This window comes from Lasioglossum baleicum, chromosome 9, assembly GCF_051020765.1.
Source record: "Lasioglossum baleicum chromosome 9, iyLasBale1, whole genome shotgun sequence".
In the NCBI taxonomy this organism is placed as follows: Eukaryota; Metazoa; Arthropoda; class Insecta; order Hymenoptera; family Halictidae; genus Lasioglossum; species Lasioglossum baleicum.
In genome coordinates this window covers 6,480,900-6,506,676 of record NC_134937.1, presented here as the reverse complement: position 1 = coordinate 6,506,676, position 25,777 = coordinate 6,480,900, and the positions used below count along the sequence as shown (strand labels likewise).

Sequence of the window (25,777 nt, the reverse complement as noted above, 5' to 3'; positions counted from 1 at the left end):
TTTTCTATTCCATTTCTGCGAGTACCCTCGAAAAAAATGGGGTAACGCGTAAACGTCCGACCATATGCTCTCGTCGCGTATAATAACTTCGACAGTTATGCATTTTCGAAAGTGCAGGAAACAAGAAAAGTCGGGCGACACCGGCTCGTCAAGGAGACTGGCCGGTGATACAGTTTCTGCGAAACATATTTCACGACAAATGAAGATCCACGCTCTCGCTTATTAATCACCGGCTGTCACGCGACCGCACGTTTATCACGTTCCACGCGGCCAATTTACACGGAAACAGAGTGAAGCGGCTATCGTTGTAGACTTGGCGAGTGGGCGAGAAGAAAGCTCGGTTTCCGAGACGGGCGGGATCGAAACGACATGACAGTGCGGCTCGAACTTGAACATTTCTGCCAGTCAGCAAATGTTCTCCGTGTTGAAAGAGTATTTGCTTTTTCCTGGAATTCAGAAAGCGTGGTTGTGCACAGGCAAATTCACTTCTCCCATACACGTGCGCTATGCAACGCTACAAATTTTCCTATCCGATGATTAGTGTCGACTTAGACGACACTAGTTAGAGCTGACCACACATGCCGGTATAGTTTTATATTTATTAAGGAGATTAAGGAGTTTTATATTTATTATATTTAGTAAGGATCGAGAAAAATAGTTTATCTTTGGTGTAAGAGGTTCTACAGGATGTCCCAAAAAATGTTGTTCTTCATTTGAAGTAACTATTTCCTTTGCGAAAATGTTCTCCGCGGTTTTATTAGGAAGTTATTAACGAAAAATACGGATTCCGGCTGGACAGGTCACACTAAGCGTGGTGTTGTCATTGGCCGAGCCGCAATCCGTCCACTGTAGCCGTGCTTCGATTGCTCCGTATTTTTCGTTAATAACTTCTTAATAAAGCGGCGGACAACATTTTCGCAAAGGAAAAAGTTACTTCGAATGACCTCAGAAATCACCCACTTCGAGAAAGTGCATTTTTGGGTTACCCTGTATAAGAAAAAGACGAACGAGCTTTGAACTGTGAATTATCGAAATATTACAAATGAAAGACATGCTTACAATACCAATTTAATTGTGATAATTATTTAAAGCAGTTTGTATAACGCGATAATATTTTGTATTCTGTAGGTATATAATATTTATCAAAAGCTTTACAAGCTAACTGTTTTCAGTCCAATCGTTAAAAGTGCTGTCTATAAAAGGAGGTTTCTTATTAACTATTATACTTTTTTCAAGCAATACGATTCCAGAGTTACGATAAACTTGAAACGTTAAAAAAACAGAATTGCATTCTAATTTCTGTTTTATTATCGTAAGCTACGGGTGCATAAAGATCTGCAATCTATTATAACTAGTATTTAGAATGCGAGATCCTCTTTAATTACTTCTTGTGATCGAAATTTCTTGTACGTTTTGCACTCGTTTATAATGTTCTGTCTTCTTTTATGTCATGATAAGTATCCATAAAATTAAGTGGCAGAGAGCGTACAATATCTTATTAATCTTTTAGCTTCGTATATCTAATTCTTCCACATGAACATGGAATAAAAACAATTTTTAATGAATTTCGTTTTAGTCTAGTTGTGGAAACATTACACTTGCCAAAAGTGAAGAAATATTGCGGCATTATTTCCTAGAAAAACATTAAATATTTGTTTCATGGTGATAGTATTACAAATCCTTCGTTTTACTGTCAGTGAACATAACAATAATAATAGTAATTTGTTTTCGCGATAATCTCTCGCAGTTCTACGATTCATTTCATGAACTGAAACGAATAAAAATGAAATTGCGTTTTCACCCACAATAATAATTCTGTTTTTTATTATCACTAGACAGCGGATTTTATGCATTACAAAAATGCGTAGGTGTAAATCGAAACAGTGAAAACATTAGAAGAATTTAAAACCACTGTTATATTATTTTCGACCTATTAATCATACTAAGAAAGAAAATAAATTTTTATTTCACTCCAGTTGATTGCAAATCGAGTAAAAAATTTTTATTTTTCAAAAAATCCGCTGTCTAATTATCACTGTACCTGTGCAAAAAAAATCAAATATACATCAAGAGAATCGAAAGTGGAACAAACGTCACTCCCACATTTCAAAACGATGATTAAACTGTCATTGAAATCAGCGTGAAAATCTCAATCCTCATTACTCTAGCATCCTTCTTATTCTCACTAATATTTAATAATCATATTACGGATTTAATGCATGTACAACTTGTATGGTAGTGTCAACACCAATAAGACATAAAGAATAGTAAATGTCGCTCAGAGGAAGAAACTCTTTCATTTTATTTCTGTCTAGATAAGGTCTTCTACAGAAACTAAACCTTTCCAATTTACTTCTACCGCGGAGAGGCATCGTAAAATCTGAATATGCATGAAGTTTCGTAGTGTGCTTGTAAATCATCCGCAATATCTCCACAGGATGGACGCGTAAAAAACAGTTCACGGAGGCGTGGACACTAATAAATATTTAAGTTCCGATAACGATCACGATTTTCTTCGCATTCTACCGGTGAGATATCAGCGGTATCGAAATGGAAAGTCGTATCGAAAAGCCAGGGAAAAGTGAAACGATTCGCGAACTGGCTAAGGCAATCTGATGTCTCGGCTGCTCGAATCGCTAGGCCGTCGCGTGATTCGTTGTTTTAGTGATACTTGCGCGGTGAAATGGAACAGGCTCGTTTGAATCGTTCGACGAAAAACGTGGCAAAAACACTCGCATGGACAGCCGCTAACAAGATCTTGATGGGTTACGGTTTTTTGCAGGGAGGATCACCAGACTTATCAGCCCACGGTGCTCTTCAAAAGAACGAAACACCACAAGGGCTCGATATACTGTCTCGCGTGGACACCGGATGGACAGCTCATGGCGACCGGAAGCAACGACAAGACTGTCAAGCTGATGCGCTTCAACGCCGACACGTCGAACCTCGAAGGTAAATCAAAATCTTTAACATTCAGACTAATTTCTACTTGACGCCGAAAGGCGTCTCAAATGCGGCATGTGTTTCTTATAACTAGACTGTAGATTTTATGCATTTATGACAAAAATGGGTATGTACAATTTAAAACAGTGGAGGTATTAAAAAGATTTAAAGCCACCAATGTATTAGTTTCACATTAATGAGATAATTAAAAGAAGAATGAATTTGTTATTTGACTCCTATGTCTTGCAGTCTTTTTATTATATTTTGCATAAAGATCCGCGGTCTATTATCAACGTTGTCTATTATCCTCCCAAAGACATACAAAAGTTTTAGTCTTATTTTTACGTTTCTTTTATTTATACATGACATGCGAAGTATGTTATGAGTAGGGTGCGGATGTTTATGCAATTTTCAATGTTTGTCGACAAATTTTAAGAAAGTGGTACCAAATAAAATTCTATGTTCATTGGTAATAGCATTTGTAGATCCAAGTAAATAAAATCAATTGCAAAATTTGTACCGAACAAACAAACAAACAGACAGACAGACAAGAAAGCGAGCTAATAAAAACGTGGTAATAAAAATCGTACTAAATTCTGTTGAATTTAATACTCCAGCATTTTTTTTTAATTTTTAGAAGCCATAAATGCATAAAGATCCGCAGTCTAGTTATCAGCATACTGTGGATTTGTTATGCAAAATAAAATCTACTTACAATGCCCACAACCGACTCAAATCAACGATATGTATAACTTGTCGTAAACTTGTAGTAAATTTCTTCGGCTATAAATCAATAAGAGTGAGTCGATATACATATAAAAATGTTGCGAAACATCTGGGCTCAACCGGATTTCCTTGGAACCGCGTTAATCATTTGTAATAGCACCAATATCTTGGCAATCTGGGTGAATACGAAATTCCCGCAGAAAAAAGGGAGACCAGTCATTAACTTTCAGCCGGACGCGGTGTATATTACTCTGTAACGATTTATATAATTGTTGTGTAACGAGACTCTCAAAAAGCGAACTTTCCCATAAACTGACAGTTTCGTCATGATTCTTCCAGGTCAAGAAGTCGAGCTGACGATGCATGATGGCACGGTTCGCGACCTGTGCTTCCTCGAAGACACCTCGAACAAGTCGAGCCTGTTGATTAGCGGCGGCGCAGGTGATTGCAAGATCTACGTAACCGATTGCGCGACCGGCACACCTTTCCAAGCATTGAGCGGCCATAGTGGTCATGTTCTCACCTTGTACAATTGGGGAGGTGCGATGTTCGTTAGTGGATCGCAGGACAAAACCGTCAGATTCTGGGACCTCAGAACGAGAGGCTGCGTCAACATGGTCACACCCGCTACGGTACCTGGCAGCAGGGTTAGTTTAGCTACCTTGTCCCAGTTGTCATGATTATCTAGAATCACAAGTGTTAGACTGTCCGAAATGTTTCTTTCGCAATAAAATTAGCATCGTTAAATAACACAAGCGTTACAAACGAATCGATTATCGGTTCGCTCTTATTTAACCACGTTATTCGCTTTGTTGAAAAACTCTTCTGAATTTACACTGTGCGTATTAATACAAAACAGAATGAATTTCGGACAATCTAATAGTTTTCGCTGAGTGGTATCGACTTTGAAACGGGTTTTCAAAACTTTGAAGTAGGCGGTCTAGAGACCGACAACTCTAATAATTATAATCTGTGAGCAATGAGCAATGTATACTGTGATTCTCAATTTTGGAGCATCATTTAGTTTTTATCGTTCATCTTTTCGATCAGTTTTCTTAGTTTGTTCGGACAAGTTCGTACCACTTGGCTCTCAAACCATTTAATCCTAGGTCTGTTCATTATTAGAAAGTGATATTACATATTATATGAAATAATGTTGCTCTATGAAAAAAATGTTGCTCGGAACTATCGTGTTAGTTTGCTCCACAAGGATGATCTCAATTTCTTAAACGTTAAGGTAATACACAGCACAGAATAAAAGTGGACAGGCCTGTTTCAGGTATCTATCACAATTCATCAGGCCAGAAGAGCTTGATTTTCTATAACCAAATAGCGAAGTAGTTGATTCAATTAGCGCTTTCTTCCTGTCATCGGTCCAGGTTGCGAAAATTCTTTCTACCTCTGCATTTAAATTAAAATATAAATATAGAACAAATTTTCTATTATCGGTCTTACATATTTACGCCAACGCTAGATTGCGGATCTTTATGCAGAGCAAACATTTTCTGTATAAATTACAAGAAATCCGAGTTCTTAACTCATATTGATTATTAACTCAAATTAGTTTTATAATTAGTGAAACGTTAAATATGTTTAAAGCAGTAATGGGAAAAAATAAATATCGAAAAGGAAGAAATTCAAGAGTGAAATTTTGTTCCAGACATAAACGACCCTGGTTGTCCACGAAGGGTTAAATATAAACTCATTTCAAGTTTCTTGAATTTGTTCGACATTTTCATTGTTTCGCATTTCGTCTACATTTACGTTGAACATGCATAAAATCTGTAGTCTAGGTATTTGCGTTATGCTACGTTTTCGGCGCAGAAAGGATTTCTGCAATGGACAACGCATCCAGCATGCACCGAGGACATCGATTTTCAGTTGTTTCAGTTCCGTTTTCCGTCCGACGTCCGATAAAGGCTTCGACCCACGTTTTTCAACTCGCACCAGTCATTCGTCCCCCTCACGAATATCACATTTTCCACGACTTTCGACTCTCTCACTCTCTAGTGCTCTCTCAGGATCGAACCTTTATCGGACGTGCTACGTATCAATGTGGAACAGAATCAGTATCTCGTGTCTGATCAGCATTTGATCCCGTTACAGGTCGGAAGTCCTGTCGCGGCGCTCTGCGTCGATCCATCCGGACGTCTTTTGGTATCCGGTCACGAGGACAGTAGCTGCGTCTTATTCGACATCCGGGGCGGAAGAACGGTGCAGTGCTTCAAACCACATGCGGCCGACATTAGGAGTATACGTTTCTCGCCATCCGCGTATTACCTGCTCACCGGCGGATACGATAATAAGCTCGTGCTTACGGATCTGCAAGGCAAGTTCTGTCGATTTCAATACTAAACCTGACGCCATTTAACTGTTGTCTCTGCAGATAAACTTGGTTCCAGAAATCTAGGCTTTCAACTCCCTATAACTTTACTTTCAATTTTTGGCTGATACTATTCACTTCTTGAAACTTTTCTACTGAATTATGAACTTTTAATTGAAATTACTTACAGTGAATGATTGACAGACTGCGAATCTTAATAAGAATTCAATGTAGCTAGGGGTTTCGATTTAAAAATTCATTATTTTAATGTAACTACTAGAAGTATCGACAATTTGTATGTATCACACGCACGTGCTTGCGAAACATTGGGAACGCAATTTAAAAGAAAGACGTTTCAATTCATAAACAATTGAAAAAAGACACACACCAGTATCACTTGTCTTCTGATCCCTGATGAAGCTAACTGCAATGCTTGCGAAACATTGGGAAACAGTTTCAAAAAGACATGGCTTGCACCCATAAGCCTCAGTAATATAAATTGCATGTGATGCCGACCCTTAAAAGTTTGAATTCTCTAATAATTATCTTGTTTGAAGTAATAATACCAACCTTCCGTTAACATCAATCGACCATGTGTTTACAGGTGACCTAACGATGCCCCTGCCCAGCGTAGTGGTAGCGCAGCACCAGGACAAAGTAATCTCAGGCCGATGGCATCCAACGGAGTTCTCGTTTCTCAGCACCTCAGCCGACAAGACAGCGACTCTATGGGCTCTGCCACCTGTCTAGGATAGCGAACACGGAAGACGCCTATTCATCAAACGTGGCGATCGTTCATTTTTCGAAACGAACCAGATCATGATCGTGCGTTCTTTTTCTCTCGCCTAGGCGTACCATTATTGGTACCAATCCTTTTTTCCCGTACACAAAGAGAAGATACGCAACCGGACAAAATTTCGCCTTCGTACAGCAAGACTCGAGTGTCGTCGGTTAACAAAAAGAAAGAGAAAAAAAGGTAGAAATCGTTGCCCGGAAGCGTGGCAGCGGGAGTCGAAGAGGAGAACAAGCGATCGCGAGCGATATCGACGTAACACAGACACCGGGAAGAAAGTTTCACGCGTCTAATTCAACCATGACCAATTAAAAAGCTTTCCGAAACCTCGCGGCAAGCGTGATCGGATGTGACGTTCGCGATAAGGATAAGGAAAGAGAGTAGAGCATCGGGTGGTTTACGTGCGAGCTGATGTTATACGCTCCAAGAGCCGCGGAGGGAACGAGTGAAAGTGCATTTTCTTTGCGTGATGACGATCATCGGTCGTAAATCATAATCGCATTCGTCAACAGATCGTCTGATACGAATCATAGGACTGCGGAAGAACTTACTGAACAAGAAACGCAAACGTTATCTCCCTCGAGATACTTGCAAGGCGACCTCTTCCGATGAGTAATTAGCTTAGAAGAAAATCAGTGCTGAAAGTTGTAGTATACCACCTCCTGATAATTTTTCATACGCCATAGATGCATGATGATCAGCGGTCTAATTATTATCTGTATCAATGCAGCGAGGGGTACAAAATGTAACAAATGTAAAACAAGATGTATGTGTACCTGCACGAAAATGTGTAACACTCAACATCTGAATTGTTTGTATTCCGTTCCGCTTATTTTACTTACGTGTATTTAGAAAAACTCTCAAAAGTAAAAATAATTACGAGAAAATGTCAAATATCAGATTTTTTGAGTGAATGCCGCTCATCTCAGTTATTCGGATAGTGAAAGATTATTAGGAGAGAGACTGTAACTTCTAACTCTTATTTCTTTAAATTAATTACTTATCTGACAGCTTTTCTTGTTAGACAAAGATGGTGAGGGCTGATTTGATCGTGATCTATCGACGAACCAGCCGAACGAAACTTTCGTCGGTTTCGACGGTAGTCCTGTCTCATAGGTTCGCGGTGTTAACGTGTGTCTCTCTAATTTTGTATCGAGTTTCTTCGCGATCGTGTTCGCCCTGATGTACATACGTTAGCGTAGCATTAAGAGCGATTGTAGTCGCATCCTTCTAATGATTTTTTCTTGCTGTCATTCACAAATTAATTCTAAGCCTGTGTTTAACAATAACCTCCTGCAACGATGCGATGTGGATAAATTGTGCTGTCTACCTGTCTCGTTTCTTTTCTCTGCCTTTTCTCCCGAGCTGATTTTCTGTTAAGAGGGTGCATACGGAAGAGTCTCGGTTTTGCAAGATCGAGACAATGTCTATCCCTCTTTTTGGTTTTGTAATTTTTGTTTTTGATAGATGTAGGCATCCTTGATCTTGTTTGAAAAGAACCGCGCATATTAGATTGAGCGTTTTAGGCTTTTCAGTTGACGATTACTGCAATTGAGCGGGTACGTTCGAGGGAGATTATCAACTCCGTTCATCAGTTAGTTCGTGTGCATATTATGATAAAAATCGTGAAAAATATCAATAAATGTATTTTTGCAATTTTTATAGGAGATTGAAAACGCGTTACCATGACTTGTACTTTTAGTGTTACGAGATCTCATGTACCTAAGATACTGAAACCTAACTTTGAATATTGATCTTTTAAGTTTCATTGAAAAATGAATCAAAATCTAATTCAAAAAAGTGATTGAATCTCCCAGGCAATTTTTAATTCCTAGATATGAGCTATAACATTTCAAATAAAATTCCTTTACGAATTTTTAAACAAAGATCAAATTATAACATTCCCAGAAGGTTAATTTTTGATTCACCTTAGTGTATGAGAGCTCTGAATGAAAATTCGAAGTAGCAGAGATGTTTTACGAGATTTGCACACGAAAATGGTTTGGATTTTAGAAGAACTTGATAGTGGATTTTATTTTGTTTTTTTTTCTTACGAACAAATGCGCGCGGAGATGTGAATATCCATTAATATTCCAGTATTTTTGTATTTTCTAATCGAAGGGTTTGGAGATTGGCAGTTTCGTATGTGCTTGCTTAATGTTAGGTCTTCCGCCCTTTCGTTTGGATCCATTCAATAAATCGTTCCCTTCCATCGATAGCCCCTGTCTCATCGATCCCCGAAGTCACGCCAAATATTCGCATGTTACGTATATTAGACATATAAATATAGACATCTACTCGTATTAAAAGAATCAAGACAACATATACGCTCATATTAATCACTATTTTTTACCGATTAATGCGATAAGGATACGAAAAGAGATTTTCTCGGAGCGTCGAAGGAACGACCGAAACGTTGCGTAAGAACGCAAGTTAGTAAAATAAGCAATTTAAGGCGACAATGCGGTGAGAACACGATCAGAAATGCAGCATTATCTCAATCTCATTTAGCAAGTTTAATATTAATATTTTATCCAGATTTAAACGTTTATTTCCATGCTCATTAAATTCAATGTGAATCTTCGAGATACAAGAGGCCTCCGGAAGTAATCACCATGTCAAATCGTAACTTTTAAGTTTCTTTCCAGTAAATAAATTACTTTTCGATTCTTGGGGATTTTTTATGGTTTTTGATGCGGCAATCAACGTGCTAAATACAAAATAAATGAAACTGTCGTCGATATAAATTCAAAGCTACGTGTCTGTACATCAGATACTCGACCAACATACTTTATTACAAGCACAATATCAAAGAAAAACATTTTGTAGTATTTACCCGAGTTTAATTTATAATAATACCTAATTTCAAGTATTGAAGGTTATTAACCAATTTATAACAAAAAGTGTTCAGTCCTGATATTCAAGATGAACGAATCACTCCTCCAATTTTTCATTTCATTTAAATATTATGTACACTTCTCTATACATGTTGGTGCAAAGTACAGTGCAGTTAAATGCTCCGAATAATCGACGTGTTCACACCGCCTTGGTCCCTTGAAAGAAAAATTAAGAAGTCTAGATATTAAGTTGTTGCTTGTCGCAATCGCCAAAGTTCGGAGTGTGGCCGTGAAGCCGGAGGAGAGGTAAAAACCACCTGTTCTTGTACATATACACGTTTTCAAAAAAATACTCGCCGATTTGCGGCAAAGTGGACCGTGTTTTTCCTGAATTTTCTTTCGATTTTACTAACGGGACGTGATCGAGCCTCGTTCGACCGTTCTGCGCTCGTTCTCCGTGTGATTCAGCGAATCACTCCCGAAAGTCACGTGTGCGAATACGAACGTGTGCGAACAGTGAAGAGGAGGGACCGGAAGCGACGTGAAAAGTGGCAAATCAAAAAAAAGAAACGAAATAGCTCTCTCTCTGTCTCGAAAGTTCCCCTGTTCGCCGCGAGTGCTCGACGATCGTCTTTCACCCTACTTCCACGATGAAAGAACGAAATTATACTGCTTCACGTACCACGAAAAATAATTTCGTTCCTTTGCACAATCAGGATCGACGAGCTGTGCACAACGCTGCCTTACAATCGATCGTGTGTTTCGTTTTATCCGACGCCGTGTGACGCGTTGCCCAGGTTCATATGCAGGAACGGAGAAAACAATGTGAAAAAACGATGAGCCTGTCGTGAGAAGGATGCTGCGAGCGGGCATCTGCTTCCGTGTAGCAATTTGTCGTGCCTTCTGTCGTGGCTGCTTTCGGCGATTCACATTTATTTTTCTATGTTACGTGTCCCCTTAACCAACCACCACGTCTACTCCACGCACCCCTGTTCACCTATTCTGAATCCTTCTGCACCCCGTTTCAAAGCTATACCTAATTAATCCTGTTTGTCCCGGAATTCATCCCATCGAACTCGTTACCGAACGCTGAATTAAGGAACCTCTTCGCTATCTCGTACGATTATTATCGTGTTATAATATATATGATATACATATAGCATAACTTATAACTTTGTACTTTTCCTGTAGATACGACATAATACTGTCACGTCTAATTTAAACAATAAAATTTACGTTAATAAACACTGTCGTTCAGTGGGATCCATAAAACTGTCACATCTTCTTTAATCTGTGTTCACTTATGTTATTATTAGGACAATTTTCATTCAGTTTGATAGTGGCACGTCAATCTTACTTTTAAAGAAAGCATTTTTACTCATTCTGTAATTTACTATTTGGACCTGTGAGGGAATAGTTGAAATACAACTGAACATGTAACATTAACACATTACCGATTATTGCATAATTTTGAAAAATGTATGGTACACGGCTAAATACTTTTTAATGGAACCTTCAATATAGCAACAGCAATTTTTATTGTGAACTAACAAGTCACCTTCAATAACGTCATCTAGTTTCATTTAAGATTGTAATGTAAAAGACTATGCTTTCTTTTGGTACACCACAATTATTGAAAATCCAATTAATAGGCTTTCGGTAGGCAAAGTGTTAATATTCTGTAGAACTCTATGAATTTTCATTATTTCTGTACTTTTCGGTTAGACTTTTACTTTCCCATAAGATTAAAATATTAATGAAATTTTGTCATACAATTTTCATGAGATTGAAATCATTGAAAATATTTGAAGTTGAATGAAGTTTCCTTTAAAAATCAATTAACTGTAACACTTCTTGCTCTGCAGTTGGATAAGAAGGAATTTATCTCAGAAAGAAAGCCTCCAGCAATTTTTTTAAATTATTGAGCCGCAACATCAGTGTCTTTTTCTGTTTTAATCAACCTCATTTGAACGTAAGTACCTTTTCTCTCTTTTACTAAACCTCATTTTACTCTGCGAAAAATGTATAACCCAACAGGCTGTTCTAAATTCGAAAAGGTGTACAAGTACTGAAGACATTAAGTACTTTTTCCTCTTTACTCAACCTCATTTTACTCTATGAAAAATGTAGTAACACAAAAGGTTGTTCTAAATTCACAAAGGATATACATGTACTAAAGACATTAAGTATTATACTTTGTCTTCTTTCACTCAACCTCATTTTACCCGGCGAAAAATGTACAAACACAACAGGTCGTTCTCAATTCGCGAAGGATATACAAGTACTAAAGACATTTCTGTGAAATAATGAAGTAGTTTTTAGAAAACAGTCTTCGCCAGGTCCTAGTTCCCCGAACCAGAATTCCCAGCGTTGATTAATAGCAAAGTAATCTCGATGGATTAATCAAAGTCGGCGCGATCAAAGAGGAATCAAGAGAGGTCTTCCCTGCTAATCGCGTCTGCGTCAGCTTTCCGGAATTTCCGGTAATAGACGCGATTAACTCGGTACCGGACGATTACCTCCGAATGTCGAAAAGGGTACAGGGGCCTCCGGATCGTCGACTTTTCGAAAATTTCCCATAATGACCGGGCAATCATGGCAATCATCCACCCGCACGTTTACGCACGGGGCCCACCGAATTCGCCGTTTTCGCTTCGGTCGATTCCGTGAACCGGCATTCTAGTTTACGAAACTTTAAATAAGACTGCGCCAGGGGATTCAGATTCGCCCTCATTACGAGCACCCACTCGCCCGGAGAACCGGCAATTTCGTAAAGAAGAAATTTATGTACGGTCGAGGAATTAACTCTGCTGACGAAACGCGAACGTTGCGAATTTTCGGGAATGGGCATTGGACGGGTGGAGGCCTAATCGAGACCCGTTAACTTATTGGAGGAAAGTTAATAGTTGCAAAAATGAAAAAGTGTTATCTTGCAATCTTGTATGAAACGACCAATTCTCTATATTGAAATGAACATAGCAAATAGCGAAATTACATGACCACGTACGATGACTTATGAGAAAATTAATGAAATAATAGAAAGAATCGAAGAGTGTCAATGTACACATTATTTTTGATCTACTAGAATTATTGAAGACCGATAAGAATTATCAGTAATAATGACATGCATAAAACATTACACGAACATATTTTCTGGAAACTGTTAACAAAGTTTCAACCCTTTGCACTTGTAGCTATTTTAACTAGAAAATTAAACATCTCTTCCGACCTAGAATATTTCCATTCCCTATGATTTTTTAAATTGTATGCATATGAATTTGGTACAATACCTCACACAATACCTAAATGTTTAGGAATTGATTAGATACCGATGTATTCAATAATGTAAACGATATTTACAATAATGGTAGAGCAATTTTAAATGGTGCCTTAGAGTCGCCATTCGAATGCTATGGGTTAAAACATTTTGTTCTTAGTTCCACTTATTTGTTCTCATTTTCTTATCCTCAGAAATCCTCCTACTTTCTTATCATCTTATTTTCAGATCCCGTCGTTCAAGAACCAAACGATATCACGATGGAATGGAGCAATATTCCTTGGGAACATCACCGCTCTAGCTCTTTACAATACATGTCATAAAATGTTTGTGTGCTTCCCAAGATGGAAAGATTCTTGAAGACATCAATGCTTTAACTCGTGAGCACACATGTCCTAAAAACGGATCATGTACGAGATGCAAAATGTTCGTGTATTTGAGGCCCGAGTCTCAAAAATAGCTTCTTTAAGATGTAAACATCCTTACCATCTTTTAAGAACCAGGCAATATTATGATCCATTGATCAACATTCCTTGAAGACAGCAACGCACTCATTCTGCACAGCACATGTTCCAAAAACGGATCATGTATGAGACACAAAATGTCTGTGTATTTGAGGTCGGAGTCCCAAAAATAACCTCTCTGAAATGGAAAAATTCTTGTTATATTTGAAGAACCAGATGTTATTTTAACCAATAAAAGCAACATTCCAGGAAGACCTCGACCGTCTAACTCTGCAGAGCTCATGTCACAAAAAAGGCTGTGTCCGAGCTGTAAAACGTCCGCGTGCTGGGGGCCCGAGTCCCAAAAGCAGCCGACGTTTATTCCAGAGTTCGAATCGTAGGGCCTGGGGACCAATGTCCCTCCCTCGCGTCGAGAACGTAACATTACCGTGGAACCGTCACAGCTCGGGGGGCATTCCTGAAGTCTGCGCAACGCTCCGCTCGCGTTACCTCGCTGCCAGGGGATGGAATTCCAGTCGTAGGTGGTGCCGAACCAGGGAGGAAGCGGGTCTTTGTCCTCAGGGACCAGTGAACGCCGTATCCGACGGCGCGACGCCCAGCAATTAGGGATCCTGGCTCGCGGTCAGAGTTTCGAGAATATTTGCAAATGTTTTTGTTGATTTTTAAGGTATAGCTGAATAAGATGGTGAAAAGTGCCTATCCAAATTAATTTTCAGTCACACCATGTTCAACAAATGTTACGAAAAAATTCATGAATTTTCTAGCCAATAGTATACTATTGATTTTTAAAGAAATCGTTGTTAGTGCAGCCTAATATTCACTAACACTCGATCGTGGTACATTTGTTTAGGGAAACTTGAGGAACGTGGCAGGACGATAGTAGCTCAAAGTAATCTTATTCTCATTGATACAAAAATCAAATGAAGCAGCTTAAATAATGTATCTTGTTCTGAGGGAAGGTGACATGGCAAAATCTTATGGAATGAATAGGTTTGAAATAATCATGGATATTAATTTACTAGATCTATATTGAAAATCGTTCAATATATGTATACATTTGTTATCTCTAGCATGTCTTACATTGTAGTAATACAATATTAACGCAAATTAAAGCTAATAGCTTGATATTGTCCACTACTTGTACGATACTAGGAGTTCTTACAAATAGAGCATAATGACAATACTGATCGCCGAGATCATCGATGAGGTACTATTAACACAGACGAGATATTGATCGTCTGTGTATAGGAATAGATCTGACACCTTATGGGACTTGAAGAAAACACATCACACGAAGAAGACACATCACACAAAGAAGACGCATCGTACGAAGGGGCCACATCGCACGAAGAGGCCACATCGACGAATATTGCGGCGTATTTTTAAGTTAGTTTTATTTGCCGAGCAATTATTGTCTTAGTGTCACCACTGGACCAGAGCCTCCTGCTCTAGGTTCATGTTTCTTCTTTGCAAGTCAAAGCCTTCTGCTTTGATTCTTCCGTCTTGTGCGATTCAGATTTTTGTCCCACAATAATTGCTCGGCTTGCATACATGCGGTAATTATTATTAAGTTAATTAAGTTAATTATCGTCGTTGTAAATATGTCGAGTAAATAAAGAATATTAGTTACAACAGTTAGTGTTCTCATTTCCGCATCCTGTACATGAATATTAGATATCAAAATTAGTTCAACATCTTCGAAAATTTTGGATAGAGAAAAACATTTCAGGATTAGACAAACATTAAGTTTCCTATTAGGAGAATCTTCGTTGTCAAAAATTTTCGCTAATTTTCGACCGTCTGACTTGTCGTTGAGTCGCACTACTGAATTTTCAAAAATTTTCGAGCGTCTGACTTATCGTCGACTTGTACTACTTTCTCAATTTTCGAAAATTTTCGCCAATTTCGACCGTCTGACTTGTCGTTGAGTTGTACTACTGAATTTTCAAAAATTTTCGAGCGGCTGACTTATCGTTGACTTGTACTACTTTCTCGATTTTCCAACATTTTCGCCAATTTTCGACCGTCTGACTTGTCGTTGAGTTGTACTACTGAATTTTCGAAAATTTTCGGTCGTCTGGCTTGACGTTGACTTGTACTACTGAAATTTCGGATACCTCCTTCGATATCATGTTTTCCTAATACAAAATTCAATTTTCGTAATTTTCAAAAATTTTATCCAATTTTTGGCTGTCTGACTTGTCGTTGAGTTGCACTACTGAATTTTCGAAAATTTTCGGAAACCTCGAAAATTGAACTTTGTATTAGGAGAACATGATATCGCAGGAGGTGGCACGAAATTCAGTAGTACAACTCAACGTCAAGCCAGAAGTAAATTGTGTAAAAAAAGTCATTTCTCTTTTGAATGACGCGTAAGACGGCAAAAACTTGCAGTGTTAGTCAATCGACAGTGCAGAGAATAAGAAAAAAAATACTGTAAAAGTATATTATTAAATGTTGGAGGAAGACCAAGAATATTATCACCGCAGGGTGAACAAAGGATTATACGGTTTGTCACATCTGGTGAAGCTTCAAGTTCAATTATGGCTGCAAAATTACTAAAAGAAGATACGAATATACAAATAAGTCAGTGGACAACACGAACAACCCTCAAAGGAGCTGAGTTTAGAAGCATTAAGAAAGAAAAGAAGCCAATGTTACCGGAAAAAAATATTAAACGTCGTTTAGAATTTGCTACAAAATATCAAAACTGAACAACTACTGACTGAAACGGGTTATTTGGTCAGACGAGACCAAAATTAACAGAATTTGTTCAGATGGCATGTTTTAGTGCTGGATTCGTAAAAATGAAAGGCTTAAACCACGACATGTGAAACAAACGTTAAAACATGGAGGCGGATCCCTAATGTTCTGGAGGTGCCTAACAGCATTTGGTGTTGGATCACTGCACCGAATTAATGGCATCATGAATCAGTACATGTACAAGGATATTTTACAAGATCATCTCATAGATGCTGTTGAAAATATGCCTTTTGAAGAAAAAAATGTAATTTTCTTGCATGACCGAGACCCGAAGCTCACTGCTAAAAGTGTAAAAAATTGGCTCTGTACTAAAAAATTTTCTGTTCTGGATTGGCCTGCACAGAGCCCCGACTTCAACCTCATAGAGAATCTATGAGGTTTACTAAAAAGATGACTTCGGGATTCATATGACTCCCAATCAACTTCAATCACAGATTTGTATGATAGAATTCAAGAACAGTGGGAACAAATATCTCCGGATTATTGCAAAAAATTAGTAGAAAGTATGCCCAAGCGAATTAGTGCAGTTTTACAAGCACAAGGGTTGTGGACGAAATATTAAAAATAAATAATATATTAAATATTGCCAAGTATTGGACGTGGTGCAAAACCGATTCAATCTATTTTTGTTATCATTGCTAAACGAGGAGACATTAATTATTGTAAAAAATTTCTTAAGTTACTTCGAACTATGATAAAAATGATTAGAATGTTGATTTTTTGTTATTCTTCTATATCCCTAGCAATAAATAATGTTTTATACAAAACTTGTGGTTATTGGTTCAGTTTTGCTCCTTACTGTAGTAAATGTACAATAATTCCATGCTAATACTATGAGGACAAAAGTCCTGGTTCTGTCCGCCAGTTACACTAATCACCAGCTTTCTAAAAAACAACCGTCCCTCGAAAAAGACACCGTTTACCATATTAATCCTAATAATATCTAATTCCAGTCATTTAAATCGCAAACATGGCCGTACGAGTCATCGTACCCGTCCTAAGGGATCGGCTTGGAAAAACAAAGGAGTTGCGAATAGCAGTGTGAAATAATTGGCACGTGCCGTGAACGGCGTTCCATCAATGTGAAATTTTCGAGGGAGAACCGTTTGCGCGCTACGTGTTCAACGTTCGAAAGGTAATAATAATAATCAACCGGTCACAGTTCCAGGAAGAATCGTGCATTTCCGACCGCTTAATGGAGAGTCTCGCAATTAAAAAGAATCGTGAGGGGCACAAAGGACCGTGACCGAAAATCATGAAGAAATGGTCCGGCCAATCGGCCGGCTAAGAACGAGACACGTACCAAAGTGTTTTAATAAAAGAGGACAAGCGACGCATTAGGGTAATCGCCCCGTTAAATAATTCATCGCGCGCGGGCCATTCAAATTAATAACGTATTACCGGAATCGGTCCTCCAATCGAGCTCGAATGCGGGGATTGCTTTGTATACTCTATCATTTCCGCAGTGGTTCTCCTTCGCCTTCACTCTCGAGCCGTTTTTTTAGATATGTATATTAGCGGCTATACAAATTATATTGATGCCTATAATCACTCCTCTTCAAATTGAACGGGATTTAGCGAATAATTCTAGACCCCGTAGCCTCATTTCATTTCTTTTTTTTATTACTGAATAACTCGTGAGCCTGTTTTACAAGAAAATTTCTCGCCACCTTCAATCATGGATACTTTTTTTCAGTCATAACTACCGAGTAATAAATGTGACTGATGTACAGTAAAACAGCGCTCGTCGCACGAAACGAGGCCGAAAATGCGTGCAAAAATCGAGGTTGTGCAACGAAAGAGGCAACCAATCAGCGTCGATCTTCTTTCGAGTCTACATAGGCCACAATCCTCGAGTTCTAGATCCTTGAATACCTCGGACTTCATACAATTTTATCGTAACATGTGCTTCAATATATTAGTTCATTCGAAAATTTCCGATGAAAACATTTTTATAACTAGACTGCGGATCTTTATGCAAAATAAAAGTTGTCTGCATCGATTGCAAGAAAGAGAAACTAGATTGAATGTTATTTCTTCCCTTAATGATTTGAATAGAGGAGAAATTATATATGTATTGACATGTTAAATTTTCTAAATTTACCAACAATTCCGAATTTCATCTACTCAATTCTACTATAAATGCATAAAGATCTGCAGTCTATTTATAACTTTGCGCTAAAAATGGCTATACCATTATTCAAAATATCGTTTGGGTTATTAAATGTTAATATCTAATCAATTACTGCACATTTAAGTATTGTATGAAGTGTTATATCAATTTTATATCCATAAAATGAAAACGAATCATATAGAATTAATCTAGGCCGGAAGAAATGTTCAATTTTCGAGTTAAAATAGCTCCGAGTGCAAAGGGGTAATTACGGAAGAAAAAATTAGTTCCAGTGTAAAAGATTCAAATCTGTTCTCTCAGCATCTCAGCATAAATAATACAACTTTTCAATTATTAAATCCTCGACGGAACGATTTACGCAAGAGTTTCAGACGTTCGAAGCAGAATATTTCAGCAACATTGTCAGCCTAAATGGTATTTATTTTTTTTCGAAATAATAAATGGTGATTGGGAAGGCACTCGAAAACCTGCCAATCGTTGCAAAAGCCTTGCAGCGAGGTGCATGCGCACCGCTGCCAGTCCAAATCGCATACAAATGAGGAAAGGACGGGCCTCGAAAACAGAGAGACGTGCCTCAGCATACGCCGCGTCCCCGCGTAGCCGCGTGTAATCATTCTCGGAAGGGCGATTCCGTGGCCGAGGGATGATGATGATAATAATAATTTGAATCGTGGCCACTTAGCATATGTGTAATTTACCGCTTAAGATGATTTCGTCGTCTCTACGGCTTGGCTCCTCCTCGCCTCGGACCCGGTAGAAACCAGAAATTCGTAATCACCAGGGGTTGCAGCCGCAGGCGAAGGACTGCCCAGAGACACGGCCATTCGACAGAATGAAATGTGAGGGAAATCGCGAGTAATTTGTATCCATTTCGCTAGCGGAGTCGAAGAATTGGCGCTCGTGTCGAGTCGAGCGTTGGAGACTTCGACGCCCGCAAGCGCGAGCACTTTCGCCTCCAATCTGCGCCGACAACCGAAGCCTTCTCCATTCTTCTAGTACGTAGGAGAGATATAATTATATTTCCTCTAATTGTTGAAATAAAAATTATAATACAGTGTAGGGTTATTAGTGTACCTAGGGTACTTGTCCCATTAAGGTGCTTTCGTTTTTTAATAATCAGTAAACCTCATCTTGAAGAAATAAATAGCGAAACTATTATTTTTTTAGGTAAATTAAACTCTATTAATGTATACGTTACAAAGGAAAATATCGCATTTTTTTATTCTTGAAGTACATTACATTTTTTTCCAAAGATACATTTTCGACAGTTTTACCCAAATACCGTATCAAAATAGTAAAGGAACGTCTGTTTAACAGAACTAAATAAATAATTAACATGATTTGCATTATATAAGGTATACATTGTATCAAATTCTCTGAAACAAAAACAGTGAAACAAGCAGTTTTTAAGTGAATCCTATAATACCGCAAGATTTTAAGAATTGTCCATATTTTTGTGTCACTTTTTAAGGGAACGGTTGACTCGAGACCCAAAATTTGACATATACTTTTTATACTATTTTATAACTTTGGAAAAGGATCACCAAAGTTAATGGCGAGTACATCGTTAAATAAAACTAGATTTTAAACAAAATGTTAATCCAAGAATCCACATGAACTTCTTCCAATTCTTAATGAAATATATTTATGTATGTAAATGTAAAGTATCCTTCATTTTATAATAAAGTAAGTTAAAAATTGATGCCCGAAGTACCCACTATTAGCGCGTCGCTAAAGTGGCACAGATTTAAGGAGAGCATAATAGAGAAGAGTATAATGATCGTGAATATAATATGTCCAAACATATATAATTTCGGTGGCTTGTTCGTCGCGGCTATTTAAAATGGCGTGCGTCGAGCTTTCTGCGAAATAGGAGCTTCGTTGTTTTTAACCATGGCGATTAGAACTGTGGCGGCAGATCTTCGCGTGACAAAAGATGATAAACAGTTCGAGGAGAATTCTGAAGATAAAAACACGTGGTTCGAATGGATATGAAAAAAGGAATTGATTATAGGTCCGGATTATTATAGATATTTTCGCGAAAATATTAGCATGAATTCATAAATGAATAACCGTCGCGTCGTGAATCTACTTCCAGCCACGTCATACGATCACGAAAGAGATTCGTGTTGGAGGAAAGTGAACATTAACCCTTAGCACTCCGAATTATTTTAAAATTGGTTGCCAACAAGCTTATTTTAAACAATTTTGTTTACTAATTATATTAAATATAGTTTTCACACTTTGTTGTAATTTATATTTGTAGAACTTATATTTGTGGAACTTATACTTGTTTTTAAAGAAGAACCAAATACATATAAGAACTCGTTTTATTTACATTTTTCTTTCTCCGACGTCGAGTCACACTCGACAATTAAGTCTATTAGTTAAGACAATTAAGTTAATACTCGAAATTATGAGGATATGAGAGGACAATAATGAAGCGTTCACATAGATAGTCGGATTAAGACTGTGAGAGAATTTTTTTTTTATTGAAGCTCTTCAGACCCTTAAATGGGTCCATTTCGTTTTACAATTTGGATTGTTTGCTGAATATTATAAATGATATTACAGGGGAAACGGGCAGAGTCGCATAAATGTTAACGGGACATTAGCGTCGATGATAATTAATTACTTGAATGAATATATGGAGATTTTACAAAATAGTTGTTCAGTTCTAAATCGAGGAAGTTCAAAGAGTTCCCTATTAGAGGTTCTATTATACATATGTATTATAAATATCTACATAGCTACTGTACATTGCAATTGATAAAGACAATTTAGATTTTCAATGAAAATCCACAGTCTACTACCCCTAGCGAAAATTATTCAATCGAACAGTTCAAGCGTCTATCATCGCAATTATTTATATCTACAACGTGGAAAATACTTCCATTCATGATAGAAGGTTTCAGTAGCCAGATAAAAAATGTTTGGAACAAAATTAATTAGCTTTTAAGAAGCTTCAAGGAAGAATTTAATCATCTTCACGGATTTCGAAGGTCATATGAATACGTTTTACTTTGGAGGTGACCTAGAGATCTCCCAACGCCTCCACCCACACAAAAGAACACGTACTATATGAAAAGTGCCTTTGAAAATCATTTACATTTAATTAAAGAAACGCCTTGTATACAGTACTGTTTTTCACATTTAATATACATAATTCCATATTTCTGCCAAGGGTAATAGTTACTAGACAGCGGATTTTATGCAAATCTTGCAAGGACATAGAAGCATCAAGTGTACAATTTTCAATCTTTTAAAATCATTAAAGAAAAGAGGAACTTTGTATTTGACTTCTATGTCTTGTAACTGATGCAGACAATTTTTAGTTTGCATAAAGATCCGCAGTCTAGTTATTACTAGGGATGGGATTAAGTTCAATATGTACTCACGAATCCGAGTCTATTTCAATAACCAAGTTTCATTTCATGGGTTTCCATTACTACTTAAAAGCAATAATGTTTCAATGATTATATTTAAAAAGTATCATTTTATATAAACTGAAATCGAACCTCGGAATGAGTACTTACAAGTTTCGAAAAGATACTTATAAGTACTTCGATGTTGAAAGGAATCGAATCTTGGAAATGAGAAGTGCATAGTAGGTTTTAAGCACTTCCTTTATGAAATTCGTAACTATTTAAGAATAATATTTCATTTGCAATACTCGGTTTTATCCCATTTCTTTTTTTATCCATGATATTTCCTGCTTTTGAAAACACTCTTTCTGAAGGTACAGAAGTGGCCATTATACAAAGATAATCACGCGCAATTTTTGATAAAATGGCGTACTTCATTGAATTTTCACGCCAAAATAATAACGGGTCTTCTTTGAGTTCTAAATATTGTGATTTTGGATAATTTTCCACTTCTAACACAGCAGACGATGAAAAAATAATGCTTAGAAAAATCAGAGAATTTCCGGTACGATATTCATAAAAGTTTCGTATCTGTTCGACCAAGATTCGAATATACTTGCAAGTATTATTTCCGTTTACCAAAGTACTTGTAAAAGGTTCGAAACTGTCTGGCATAGGTTCGAGTATACTTAGGAATACTATTTCTGTTTTTCGAAGTACTTATAGAGAGTTCGAATTCAATCAATCAAAGTTCGAACCTGTTTGCGAGGTACTTGATCCCATCTCTAGTTATCACCTACAATTTTTTCCAGAAGAGTGTACGACGACGGAGAGTGGACACGAGCAGCAAGCCATGCAACGTGAGAGTTCCTTCCTCCCGCGCAGACGGAGCAGAAGTCGCTGGAGGGGTTCCGGCGCGTCGGACAATTAAATCTTTTTAATCGTCCCGCGTAATTGGGCCGAATTAGTGATGCCGTCCATCCAACCGGCGAATCCCACTCCCTGATTATCGCTCGTCGCCGGGCCAAATAACAGAGAGATAAAGCGGTATCGAGGGGACGGCCGAATGGAAAAGAAGAAGAGGAATGGGACCGAGGCGGCCCGAGCGAAAGACCGACTCTGGAGCAGAGGGGAGCACTTAGCGGAATACGTCCCGGTGATTATTGGCCGTGATAATGATCGAGTCGCTGCGAGTTGTCTATGGCGTGATTGTAGGTCGCGACGGTGATCCTTAGGCCATGTGCGAGGGTGGTTATTAAGAGCGACCGGTTCCAACCGAAGAGAATCAAGGACTCGGATTAGAGAAGAGCGCGGTGGTCCTTGCCGCAGCTTAGTGCACGCATAGAGACATTAGCTTTGCGACCTTCCACTGGAATGTCTTGCTTCTGGTTGCGTTCCTTCGCGTAGTGCATTATTTGCTCAGGTAAATAACCCCTTTACCGATTTACAGCAAACAACAATTTTCTAAGTCAATTTTTCTGTTTCGTGTTCAAGCATTTTAAATCTTCATCGAGGTTATTTTGCGAGTTCAAGTAAGAAACAAATGTTAAATGCAAACGTATCCATAGCACTCGAATGGCGATCTGATGTGAAAGTAATCATATGGAATTAAAACATTCTAAAGTTCAGGTGAAATGTTTGATTTTAGGTTAAAATGTTTGGTTAATAGATCGAAAATAGTGTAATAGAATTGTTAAATTCTTCATATAATTTTTGACATATATACAGTAAATCCGTAGTCGACTGATCACAATTTCATTAATATTCGTACACTCTTTTTAAACAAGTTTTTAAAACTGGAACAAGCGACTTGAATTTTTTTTTGAAGAGATAGAAGTATCGGTTTGATTTAATAATGTCAAAATTGTTATGAATGGTACTTAAATTATTAATATCGTTATTGCATCGGTTTGGAGTTTTAGGAACTAATTGTATAAGCCTGATGTCGCCAGTATGGCGATACTCACCCACGGATGGTGGAGTCATTCATGATAGTAAAGGGTCAACACTACTACAAAACAACAAGTCTGAAGTAATATTGCGCCAAAAGTTCTCAGACCGTGTAATTTCAAGATTTGGCGATGTCAATTGGCCACAAAGGTCGCACGATTTGAAAGGACATGTCTATGTCTATGAACCACAAAAGCTGGAATCCTTAAAAAAGCCAGGATTCCTCAAACTATTCATCAAGTGCTGCAAGAACTCCCGTGGCGGACATTTAGATATTGTGTATATTTGGATAAAATATTTGAATAAAATGAAAATATTAATGAAATTGGAAAATAGTGTGTTTTTTAGAAGAAATCCCAAAGCTGAAAATGGACGAGCTTATATATTTCTCAAGTTATTATCAAGAACGTTCACCTTCTTTCAGCCATTTCTATCGAAGCTCTAGAGAGAAAGAGAGTGAGACACTCTGCGATAACGAATTGCAAAGTGGAATGAATTGCAGATAAATGGCAGGAACGAGTGCATTTCCCTTCGACCATCGTGGCCGGCGCATAAATTTTATTAATAACCTCGCGTCGCGAGTAGGATGGCAGGTAACAACACCAGCTCGCTAATTCCGAGCAGGATTCACAGCCAGTGTTTACTCGACGATGATTTCCGAGGGCCGAGATTCTTTCCGCTGACGGGGGTATTTAGTCGGACGTATTTACCCTGAGGAGACAATGTAATGGGTCGGCAATTAGACGGGGAACGATTAAAACTGGCCCTTAATTGGCCGCGGCGGAGCCTCCCGAGCGATTCACACTCGCGTCCCCATCATCCCTCTTCGTCGATCTGTTTCACCCGACTCAGAGTCTTCTTTATTCTCCCATCGAAACCCCTTCCCCTCTTCATCCTTTTCCCTGTCCAGTCGAACAACCATCTTCTCACCGCCTCCGCCTGCCACCCTGCGGCGATAAATCACGCGAGCTCGTGCAAGTAGTAACTAGTAACCAATTCACGTTTGTACGACTCCCGTGAGATATTAGCTATTACAAAGACTTATGGTGCGGAACCACCCTCGCCCTCTGGCTACGAGGTCCGCAATGATCGTGATCGACCTTGATTAATTGCGACGCGAAGATTGCCGCTCGCCCGTTTTCGGATCAGGTAGCTTCCAGTGAAATGGATTTTCTGGCATGACAATAGAGTACGGCAATGTCTCGATATATTTGTGAAAAAATTTATCCCTAATGCTGGATGTACCCCTTGAGGAGATCAGAAGCTTCGTTGCTACCCAGTCAACGAAATCTGTTCGAGAAGATTAACACTAAACCTACCACGAGGGGTCAAATGACCCATTTTTGATTCTTTATGATAATTATTGAGATTGTAAAGGTGTTTTCATAGGAATTGATTGAATACATTTTTTGGCTCCAGTATACAGAGTGCGGCACAAATTAGTGATACGAGATTTTATTACTGATTCCGTGAGAGAACTCTTTTATTTGTAACGGACTCGACATTAATTTTTGCACCAATACATGCTTACTTTACTGATGAGTAATTTGATAATAGCGTGGTATGGAAAAATATGTATGATCGAATTACATGCTACAGCAAGTTCTAAACTAAAAGAGAGTGAACTCTTTGGACCGCAATGGGTTCAACACGCAAGAAGATGTGTTAAGACGATTTTATTGTCTCAAAATGGAGTCAATGTACCTTGTCAACGGGTTAACAATCCAGTTTCCATTCATCACCATCACACAACGAGGCAGCCGAAGAGTTCGACTTCTGAGGACTTCCAGGGATCTTTTGAACAATAGAAACGAAGATTGGACACGTGTATTTCTAGAAATGAATATGTGTTGAAGGGCATAAGATTGATGTAAAATGAATAGTCGGAAGTCAACCAATTTGTACTGCTTTAAAATCACTGTAAAATGGTTGAGTTGCTGCTAAATAACGCGTTATATGTTAGTTTGTGATGGAAAGTCATGTTATGTATGGAAGTCATGACGTGTCTGAGCCATCGCGTCATTTTAAGGCAAGGGGTTGAAGACGGGAATAGATGTAATATAATAAAAAATTCTCGAGAAAATCTAAATCTCAATCAGGAAGACAGTATTTCCAGGGTAAGGTCCAGCGAGTCGGTGGCTCGGAAGCATTAAAATTCCTCGATTCAGTCTGGAGCCGGGTCGAGTAAAATCCGAGGAACGT

At 38.2% G+C, this 25,777-nt stretch overlaps 1 protein-coding gene across 7 annotated transcripts in view; it reads left to right on the top strand.

The window, feature by feature from the left end:
• Positions 1-10,867, top strand: part of LOC143212416 (WD repeat-containing protein 47) — a 154,312-nt gene extending 143,445 nt beyond the window's left edge. For 6 of the 7 annotated variants that reach the window (XM_076431238.1, XM_076431233.1, XM_076431235.1 and 3 more), the window contains 4 exons: positions 2,783-2,952; positions 4,009-4,316; positions 5,758-5,998; positions 6,597-10,867. In XM_076431238.1, coding sequence (XP_076287353.1) covers positions 2,783-2,952; positions 4,009-4,316; positions 5,758-5,998; positions 6,597-6,742 — 865 coding nt within the window. In that variant the 3' untranslated portion in view covers positions 6,743-10,867. The remainder of the gene's footprint in view (positions 1-2,782; positions 2,953-4,008; positions 4,317-5,757; positions 5,999-6,596) is intronic. The other variant, XM_076431234.1, reaches the window with a different exon arrangement.
• Positions 10,868-25,777: the final 14,910 nt, after the last annotated feature.